Source organism: Chlorocebus sabaeus, chromosome 17 (genome assembly GCF_047675955.1).
Source record: "Chlorocebus sabaeus isolate Y175 chromosome 17, mChlSab1.0.hap1, whole genome shotgun sequence".
In the NCBI taxonomy this organism is placed as follows: Eukaryota; Metazoa; Chordata; class Mammalia; order Primates; family Cercopithecidae; genus Chlorocebus; species Chlorocebus sabaeus.
Genome location: NC_132920.1, coordinates 59,547,943 through 59,558,667, shown reverse-complemented (window position 1 = coordinate 59,558,667; position 10,725 = coordinate 59,547,943). Strand labels below are relative to the sequence as shown.

General features: G+C 37.1%; 1 protein-coding gene across 21 annotated transcripts in view; it reads left to right on the top strand.

The window, feature by feature from the left end:
- Nucleotides 1–10,725, top strand: part of DST (dystonin) — a 486,601-nt gene that overhangs the window by 348,182 nt on the left and 127,694 nt on the right. For 12 of the 21 annotated variants that reach the window (XM_073006096.1, XM_073006083.1, XM_073006087.1 and 9 more), the window contains 8 exons: nucleotides 57–206; nucleotides 349–564; nucleotides 739–888; nucleotides 2,133–2,366; nucleotides 3,587–3,739; nucleotides 5,116–5,349; nucleotides 5,831–6,097; nucleotides 9,737–10,267. In XM_073006096.1, the coding sequence (XP_072862197.1) occupies nucleotides 57–206; nucleotides 349–564; nucleotides 739–888; nucleotides 2,133–2,366; nucleotides 3,587–3,739; nucleotides 5,116–5,349; nucleotides 5,831–6,097; nucleotides 9,737–10,267 (1,935 nt within the window). The remainder of the gene's footprint in view (nucleotides 1–56; nucleotides 207–348; nucleotides 565–738; nucleotides 889–2,132; nucleotides 2,367–3,586; nucleotides 3,740–5,115; nucleotides 5,350–5,830; nucleotides 6,098–9,736; nucleotides 10,268–10,725) is intronic. The other 9 variants (XM_073006092.1, XM_073006091.1, XM_073006090.1 and 6 more) reach the window with 1 other exon arrangement.

Here is a 10,725-nt window from a genome sequence, read left to right as displayed (position 1 = left end):
TGCTTTAAAATTCTGCATAAAGATTGTTGAATTAAAATGTCCAACCTTGTTTTTAGTTTTCCAGTGAATTACAGCAGTGTTTACAGCACACTGAAAAAATGCATGAGTATTTGACATTGCTTCAAGATATGAAACCCCCCTTAGACAACCAGGAATCTCTGGATAACAACCTGGAAGCTTTGAAGAATCAACTTAGACAGTTGGAGGTAAGAGTTGTCTACTGCCTTTTATGGATGGTAGTCAGCTGATGTATGACTGGGAAAAAGAAGCAGAACACTTTTATGTTTCATGTTTATATTTGTGTTTTTCACTAAATAGTAAATAGGTCCGGGATATATTTCTTTGCAGACATTTGAATTGGGATTAGCTCCAATTGCTGTTATTTTAAGAAAAGATATGAAGTTGGCCGAAGAGTTTTTAAAATCTCTTCCCAGTGACTTTCCTAGAGGACATCTTGAAGAACTGAGTATTAGCCACCAGAGTTTGAAGACCGCCTTCTCTTCCCTCAGCAATGTGGCTTCAGAAAGAACGAAACAGATCATGCTTGCAATTGACTCTGAAATGGTAGGCATAAAATGTCAAAATTTTGATTTATGAAGAAAATTTTATTATTTGAGGATTTAGTCATAAGATGGAGTATTTTATTTTTAGATTGTTAAACCCGTAAACCAGAGTCATTATTTGTAAGAATTTGACATTTTGGGGAAAGACAACTGAATGCACAATTTTTTTTTCTAGTCTAAACTAGGAGTTTCCCATGAAGAATTTCTGCAGAAACTTAAGTCATTCTCAGATTGGATATCAGAGAAGAGCAGATCTGTGAAGGATATTGAGATTGTGAATGTTCAAGATTCTGAATATGTAAAGAAACGTTTGGAGTTTCTCAAGGCAAGTATCAAAACAAAGATGACAAAATATATTTTAAAACCTATGGCTTTAATATAACAAGGGTTTAGAAAATATGACTTTGCTAAGACTATAAAGGATTATTTCCTTTGTCTCTAGAGATGTCTTTATTCATAGTTGACAAAACTATAAAAAACCTTAAGGGTGCCATTCTGATGCTATCCCAAATGCCTCATCAAACTCTTACACCACTGACGTGTTGAGATTTTTATTTATATATTTATTTATGCATTAGTCGCATAAATATATAATAGTATGAATTAGCCATATAAAAATCGTCATGTAGTATATGTAGTACATATACATAATAGTATGAATTAGCCATATAAAAATCGTCATAATAGTATATGTAGTACAGTCATGCCTCACTTAATGATGAAGATACATTCTGAGAAATGCATTGTTAGGTGATTTTGTGTTTTGCAGACAACAAAGAGTGTACTTACACAGACCTAGATGGCATCCCTTACTACACACCTAGACTGTATGATGTACCTGTTGCTCCGAGGCTACAAACCTGTACAGCATGTTACTGTACTGACTACTGTAGGCAGTTGTAACACAGTGGTATTTGTGTATCTAAACATAGAAAAAGTACAGGAAAAATAAGGCATTGTAATCTTATGGGACCACTATTTTATATGTAATCTGTTGTATGTGGCTCTTGACTGTGTTTATATGTTAGTCACTTTTGGCATCCTTTTTTTTTTTTTTCCCCAAGTTCTTAATTTGAACAGCATTCCTCATGGACAATGATTAGGCTTCTGGCCTGAGAATCAGAAAACTGAAATTCTGGCGTATTTCATTCATATTTCAAATCCCCCATAGTATTATTTATATCTTATCACAATTACATGGATGTTGTAAATGTTAGCAAGTAATATTTTAAGGTAGATGTTTCTCTTCAGTGTGCTAAATATACCTAAGTTAGGTCTTTTCCTTTTGTCAGAGTTATATTTTAAGTGCAATGTGACAGGTAAAGATCAACCATTTTTTAGAGGGGTTATTTATCTTTTTATATAATACTAACTACCATGGTATTTAAATAATTAATTTATCATTTATTACTGGATGATAAATAGATTTTTGATGAATAGCAAAAAAAATTCATAAAACTTGCATTCCCTGATGTGAGAAGTGTATTTACAAAATATAAATGTTATTGTTAATATAAATTTTATCATGGCTTAGCTTTCTACTGATAACTTTTACCACTTTTTTAACAGAATGTATTAAAAGACCTTGGACATACCAAAATGCAGCTGGAGACTACTGCCTTCGATGTGCAGTTCTTCATTTCTGAATATGCACAGGATCTGTCTCCCAACCAAAGCAAACAACTGCTGAGGCTCTTAAATACAACTCAGAAGTGTTTTCTTGATGTACAGGAGTCAGTGACTACCCAGGTGGAACGTTTAGAGACTCAGTTACATCTAGAACAAGATCTTGATGATCAGAAGGTTTGCCTTTCTTCGTGGAGTTGGCATTCTTTGTTTTTAGTATGAAACTATAATGTAGATACCCAAGGAGTATAGTGTGACAGGAAAGATCTTCTGGAAAGGCATTAGTGGATAAGATACAGTGTACATACAAATCCTACAGTGTATAACAATATTGTTTTCACTAATGATGCTATAATTTAGTTGATTTTAATTTTTTGACTCCCCAAAATACTTAACTTCAAGTGAAAGTCTTGATTGCCCCCCGTCCCAAGACTAGGAAATTTGAATGCACTTAGAAATTTAACACATTGATGAACATATGGCTAAAGAAGGTAAATTAAGAGTTTCGTTTTCTTCTGGGAAGCAATACAGCACAGCAATTCTGGGCACTGGAGCTAGATTGACTGATTTCACATCCCAGCTGTGCGACTCATTCATTCTGTGAACTAGGGCAAGTCATTTAACCTCAGTTTAATCATTGGTAGATTGGAAATAACGATAGTGCTTACCTGCTAGTATTGTAAGCATTGATAAAAAGAATGTATGTAAAACACTTAGTATCTTGCCTAGCCTGTGTTAGGCTCTTAGTAAACATGATCTATGGCTATAAGATGAATAATTAGTGTATATATATAGTAGGAAAATGGAAAGTGCAAGTAATTAGTGTTGACTTCTTAATCTTTTAGAATATTTAATGAATTATGTGAGTACTATATCTAATAGCAATAATGAGCAAAGAGGTGAGAATGCACTCAGACATAGTGTTTAAGTAAAAATATTGCATGCAGTGTTCCTTTTATTATTTCTTGAAGCATCAGACATTGTCTCTAGCATGATAACCTATATACACATATCAAATATGTTAACCTACAAATCACAACTAACTTCTCTTTTGATGTCCTTTTGCAGAATTAATTCTATGTGTCGCAGGTTTCAAGAGCTTAAGAAAATGGGATGTTTCTTCCTGTTGGTCAGAAGTTCCATCTCTTACAAATATGCATGGCCAGTATTCTGTTGAGCAGTTTCATCTAAACATGATCACTTTCCTTGTATATGGAATATGCTCATATTTTCTGTCTCACCTTGCTCAGTTTGTACCCTACTGCTATCATGTTTACAGCATACTTATAAAAGCTTATTAGACAAAACTTGGAAAATGTATTCTAATAAGAAGCTATCACAATAGCGATTTTGTGACCACCGCACATTTCAGATATTTTGGGTTTTTTTCACTTTAGATTGTAGCAGAGCGTCAGCAGGAGTATAAAGAGAAACTCCAAGGGATATGTGATCTTCTTACCCAAACTGAAAACCGCCTAATTGGTCACCAAGAAGCCTTCATGATAGGAGATGGCACAGTTGAGTTAAAGAAGTATCAGTCCAAGCAAGAGGTAGAATTTGGTTTTCTATCAGCAGCTCTATGTTGATGTTATGTTCCATTACTATCATTTGGAAGTCAGTGAAGATTATTGAAAATACCAGTAATTTTAGCTTTTTAGAAGCAAGGCATACCCAAGACACCCTGGGCTTGATCTTTAAACTTTATACTAAAAGTTAGATTTCCAACTTCAAGCAAGGTAGGTGACTTTTTTGACTTTTTTTGGTAAGAGATATTGAGTGGAGGAAATATTAAAGGGGATTTGATAATGAAAATACCTTGTGTGATGAATTAGAATTTGGATCCATTTAAGGCCAACCTAATTATGACTTGCAAATGAGAGGAAATAGCCATCAGTTTGGGTTCCTTCTCTTTCTTAGCTCCTTCTTACTCCATCTTTCTCGTATCATAATTTGTTCCTTTTTATTAAAGGAAAGGGAAAAATAACAGTAACAACAGATAAAGATATCTTTATTTTGGTGTCAGGAGAGAGAACATTTTCATTGTAAGTAAATAGCTCCTGGTTCAGATTCCAGACTCTATATATTGTTAGCTTTATAACAGTCTCTCAGAGCCTCAGTTTCTTCATAGGTCACACTTTCATTGTGACATTATTATAAAAGTTAAGTAAATATTGTATATTAAGTCACTAGCACAATTAAGGTCACCTAGTCATGGCTCAATTAATAGGATTTCTTTCAATTCAAATACTATTTAAGACAAATTTGAAGAGGATTAAAATAAAGTATGGAAAAAATAATAAATTCAAACAGTATAATATAGAGAATAAAAATGCATGATAACGGAGGAAAAGAAGAGGAAAAACTACATGGAAAAATCTAGACGTAGGAAAGCTATAACTACTAAGGAGAGATCTTAATCTTGAGGTACCTAGCAGCCAGGTGAAGAAGCAAACATTACATATTACAGATTCTGGTGTTTAGAAAAGGGAAGTGTCTTAGTTCGCTAGGAAAATTAGTTCATTTTTATCCTGAGCAATAAATACATTAAAAAATAAAAGTGTAGAAACAATAAATATTACCATATATTTACCAGCCTTTGTACATATGCTCATATAATATAAAAAAATGTGGTGTGTACAAATTTGTATAGATCATATACTGAATTCTTAATGCGTTGTCAGTGTTTTACTGACTGCATTCTTTTGTTAAACATGAAAATCCATGCTTTTCTTTATTATTGTTTGAGTTTCAAATTATATTAAGTATTGTGATTGAAATAAATCAACTCAAATTAACATACTGAATGTGTTTATTCAGACTACATGTACTAGACTCTCTACTCACCTTGTCATTTAGAATTACAACTCTGGAAGAACTAAATAGGTAATAATTTAATCAAATATACTTTTTTCTTTTGTGTTATAAGGAATTACAGAAAGATATGCAAGGAAGTGCACAGGCATTGGCTGAAGTAGTGAAAAACACAGAGAACTTCTTAAAAGAGAATGGTGAAAAGCTGTCACGGGAAGATAAGGCTTTGATTGAACAGAAACTTAATGAAGCTAAGATAAAGTGTGAACAGCTTAATTTAAAAGCAGAACAGTCTAAAAAGGAGCTGGATAAAGTTGTGACAACAGCAATCAAGGAAGAAACTGAAAAGGTCCTTACTCAAATATGTGGTGCACTATTGCTATGTCAAAAATGATTAGCTTAACAGCTACTTGATTTATTATTAAGTGATATCCAGTGGTAGTAAATAAGGATTATCACTAAGGATTATTATAGGATTCTGGATTTCCAGGTGCATAATTGACCAATTACTACAAAAGGTTTGAAGAGTTGGCTTTGCTTAACTTTTTCTTAATATTTAAGTGAGGTTGTGAAACTTTCTTCCTGTGAAATGTGTGATCACTCATCAATTATAGTTAAAATTTTGGAATGTATTTTTAAGAACAGGGAAAACTTCAGAGTAACTGCCTGTTGCTCTAAGATTTAATTTCAGTGTGTTAAGTTTTCAGTGTGTGTCAGTTTTTAGTACCCTCATTCTAATTTAAAATGTTCTAAGTATTTACTTTTGGAATGTCTTAAAACTATGCCTTGGCCCACGTTCTGAATTCCTTCTGTGAACTTTCCCTCACCAGGTTGCGGCGGTGAAGCAGCTGGAAGAGAGCAAAACAAAAATAGAAAACCTTTTGGACTGGTTGTCAAATGTTGACAAAGACTCAGAAAGGGCAGGGACGAAACACAAACAGGTATTTGAACAGAATGGGACCCATTTTCAAGAAGGTGATGGCAAGTCAGCAATTGGAGAAGAGGATGAAGTTAATGGTAACCTGTTGGAGACTGATGTTGATGGGCAAGTTGGACCCACTCAGGAGAATCTGAATCAGCAATATCAGAAAGTTAAGGTATGTTGTTGTAAACATATGATATCGTTCAGTTCTATTTCCAGGTCGGTAAAGAGAGAAATAACCTAGCACATGCATTCTTTTCAAACCTTAATGACGAAAGAGGTTTTTTTCTGAGTTCATCATGTCAGATATAAATTATTATGAGAGTTCTAAGCAAGTCAAAAAATAATGAGAAATAAACTGTAGAGTTGGCATTCTCCATGTAAGTGAAGTAGAATTATTATAAAGATTTAATAAAAAATAACATTTATAGAACAATTAAAGTGGGCATTCTTCTAAGTTCTTTCCATTTTAACTCATTTCGTCTTCCCAGTTACTCTTTGGGGTTTTTATTTTCATCTTACAGATGAGGAAACTGTGACTGACAGTATTAAAGTAGCTTTCTGAAGTTACACATCTAGAAAGGGCTGGAATTTGGATTTAAAACTAGGCCATATGCTCACTCTGCTAAATCTGAATCTGTGTTCTAAGAGAACAATCTTTTTTTTTTTTTTTTGAGACAAGGTCTCACCCTGTCACCCAGGTTAGAGTACAGTGAAACAAGCATGGCTCACTGCAGCCTCAAACTCCCTGGCCCAATTGATCCTCCCACCTCAGCCTCCTGAGTAGCTGGGACTACAGGTCTGTGCTGCTATCCCTGGCCAATTTTTCTATTTTTTGTAGTGATGAGGTCTCACTATGTTGCCCAGGCTGCTCTCGAAGTCCTGGGCTCAAGCAATCTGCCCACGTCCTCCCAAAGTGGTGAGATTACAGGCATGAGCCACTGTGCCCGGCCTAAGTTGAGCTCACGTAAGTTCTTTCTGAGCTCAGCTCATCTATTCAGTTAAGGCTGTTGTTGAGAAGAGATATAAAAGCCCTTCTACCAGTTTACTCCATGACATAAATTAAAGCTAACATTAATGCTACTATAGGAGCAAAGGCGACTTCTGTAGAACCATTTATAAAGTGTCAGTCATTTTATTTCAGTATTTGGCTTTTGACAGTTAGATGACTGGACCTCGGAAACTTTTGCAGCTCTGTTTATTTTCCTCCCACTCTTCATATTTGGAATCTTTGGAATAGGATACTCCCTGTGAGGTTCTTATAGAAAATACAAATTAAACCAGAAGAAGAATGGGAGTATTTACTGTTCACAATTTTAAGGGGCTACTATAGGACCTTATTATGAAAAATAAAGCCTCTTAAAATGATAAAATCTAGTGAATTCATAAAGGAACATTATGAGTCAGTTACAAAGAAGTCAGGAAAGGTTAGTAAGTTGACCAAAGTAGTGAGAAATACTGGTGGGTAGACTTAAAGATATTGCAGAGGAAAGCCCTTGGTTTTAGGCACAGTGTGGCATTTCCTATCTGATCATTTTACCTCAAAGAATATGGGAATCTGTGCTTTAGAAAGTCCTAATCTGGGCCGAGTGTGGTGGCTCACACCTGTAATACCAGCACTTTGGGAGGCTGAGGCAGGTGGATGACGAGGTCAGATTGAGACCATCCTGGCCAACATGGTGAAACCCTGTCTCTGCTAAAAATACAAAACTCAGCTGGGTGTGGTGGTGCAGTCTGTAATCCCAGCTACTCAGGGGGCTGAGGCAGGAGAATCACTGGAACCCAGAAGCGAAGGTTGCAGTGAGCCAAGATCGTGCCACTGCACTCCAGCCTGGCGACAGAGCAAGACTCTGTCTAAAAAAAAAAAAAAAAAAAAAAAAAGTCCTAATCTGGTAGCGTGGAGAGAAGGCCAAAGTGCCTGAGCCAGGAACTTCTAGCTTTCAGTAGTTGTCCTGTATGTCCTGGGCCAAGCCATTCTCCTCCTTCAGCCTGAGATTCCTCATCTGTAAGAGGAAGGGGACAGATCTGATCGTTTATATGGTGTTGTATATGTCTGTCTATCCTATTTTGTGCAAAGCCCTTCTTGGAGGTGGGGGTAGCATATGAATGTATTTCAAATACCAAAAACACAAGTCTATGGGAAAGAAGTTAGTTAAAAATATTTACTATGTGCCCACTAGGTGGCGGCCACTGTTATAGTCAGTGAGGATGCCAGTGTTAATGAGCCAGTTCTGAGCTGACTAATTGGTATCAGACTTACAAGTGAATGGCTGCCCCATAGCAGTCCCTCTAAAGAAGTCCTTTTCACAGCACAGAGTTATTTTCACTCAGCTCCTGTGTGCCAGCACTGTTCTCAGTACTTGGGATTCTACAGTGAGCAAAATAAATTCCCTGCGCCCCCCCTTGCACTCTGGTTGGTGAGAATGTTACAGCAGACAATAACTAAGTTATATGGTAGGTTAGAAGGCAGTGAGTACTAAGGGAGAAAAGGAGTTAGGTAAGGGTGGTTGAGTGTGGGGTGGGGGACCAGTTTTCAGCATTTGAATAGGACTCAATGGAGATGGGCACAATTAGCCAAGCAGATAATCCAATGAAAGAGCTGTAACTAGACAAAGAACAACTGGAAAAAAGGTCCTAAAGTGTTTACCAGGGTGGGGATGGAGGTAAGGGTGGGAGTAGCAAAGAATCTGGAGGTAATAAAAGGGGCTCTGAGGTAATGGGAGCGGGTCATTTGGCTCCATGTAAGCCAGTATAAGAAATGTGGGAAATTGCCCTCCCAAAGGATTGGTATCCTTTTTGCCACACTTGTATGGCATATTGGGGTGAATGGAAGAAGGTGCTTATGCCTGGGGGGAAAGGGACTTCACCTGCCTGATGCCTCCCTGCTGCCCTGAAGACTGAGGGGATCAGTAGTGCTGCATACCTGTGACCCGCCTGCAGCACACCTGCCTGGGAGCCCTGCCTTCCTGCCTTCAGAGTGGATTTGAATTTCTGGCACATGCCCAGCTCTGCAGGGAGTGCTCTCCATATGTGATCTCATGTACTCCTTAACAGCAACCTGTGATGTGTAGGAGTTATTGTCTCCATTTCCACATGCAGGAAACTGAGGCCCAGTGAAGCTGAGTAGCTCCAGGATTCTCTTTTTATTATATCTGCTTCTCTAATGTCCATTGGGCTTCTCTGAATGTACAGTTCTAGCTTAGTTATTTTTGAAACCTTTTTAAAGCTTACAGATTCTTTTTCCCTATTTAAAGTTACAGATTCTTTGCCCCTATTTAAAAGTTTTTCCAGAATCATTTTGTAATAAAAAATATTGTACTTGTTTGCCCCAAAATTAGGTAAAGACATTTTTCTTTGGTAGTTGTGAGAAAGCAGGGAATAAAATGAGATCAGATTATAGGCACTTATTTTAGAATTGGAATAGAAATTCATTTTTCCAAACTTCTGAAAAATGGTGTCTGTCCTATCTGATTAAGTACATAGAGAAGATTGGAATATAGGCACTTATTTTAGAATTGGAATAGAAATTCATTTTTCTAAACTTCTGAAAAATGGTGTCTGTCCTATCTGATTAAGTACATAGAGAAGATTGGAAATGTCCTTTAAAATAAGATTAGCATGCTCAAAATGCCTTGTTATTCTGATATTCACCAATAAAAGGGAGTATGGTATAGCTTGGAAAGGGGAATGAGAAGCAAGTTGTAGCCCAGTAGGTCATTGAAACCTGTCAGTCTTGAGGTGGCAAGGAGCTCCCTGCAGCCTTGGTGTAACCCTGTTACTGCTTGAAGATTATGATCAATTTGTTTTCACATAGGCCCAACATGAGAAGATCATCTCTCAGCACCAAGCAGTCATCATAGCCACTCAGTCTGCACAAGTGTTGCTTGAGAAACAGGGTCAGTATCTCTCTCCTGAAGAAAAAGAGAAACTGCAAAAGAACATGAAAGAACTGAAAGCGCATTATGAAACTGCACTGGCTGAGTCAGAGAAGAAAATGAAGTTAACTCACTCTCTGCAGGAAGAATTAGAAAAGTTTGATGCGGACTATACCGAGTTTGAGCACTGGCTACAGCAGTCAGAACAAGAACTTGAAAACCTGGAGGCAGGTGCAGATGACCTCAATGGTTTAATGACCAAATTGAAGAGGCAGAAGAGTTTCTCAGAAGACGTTATTTCTCACAAAGGTGACTTGAGATACATCACAATTTCTGGAAATAGAGTGTTAGAAGCTGCCAAATCTTGCAGCAAGAGAGATGGTGGCCAGGTTGATACTTCTGCAACCCACAGAGAAGTGCAGCACAAGTTGGATCATGCTACTGATCGGTTCAGGTCTCTCTACTCTAAGGTAATGTTATTTTGATTTTTTAAGGGAAAAGTAAATCTGCAATTATAGTTTTCAATTACAGTTTTGGACTAAGAGGCAAGAAACCTAAAATCCAAAGCAGGAGGAAAAGGTAGTTTTAGCCTACTTCATTCTTTCTGTTTTGAGAAGGAGTCTCACTCTGTCGCCCAGGCTGGAGTACAGTGGCGTGATCTTGGCTCACTGCAACCTCTGCTTCCTGGGTTCAAGCAATTCTCCTGCCTCAGCCTCCCGAGTAGCTGGGACTACAGGCATGTACTCCCATGCCTGGCTAATTTTTTTTTTTTTTTTTTAATTTTAGTAGAGACGAGGTTTCACCGTGTTAGTCAGGATGGTATCAATCTCCTGACCTCATGATCCGCTCACCTCAGCCTCCCAAAGTGCTGGGATTACAGTTGTGAGCCATGGTGCCCGGCCTTCTCTCTATCCTATTCACCTGCTTT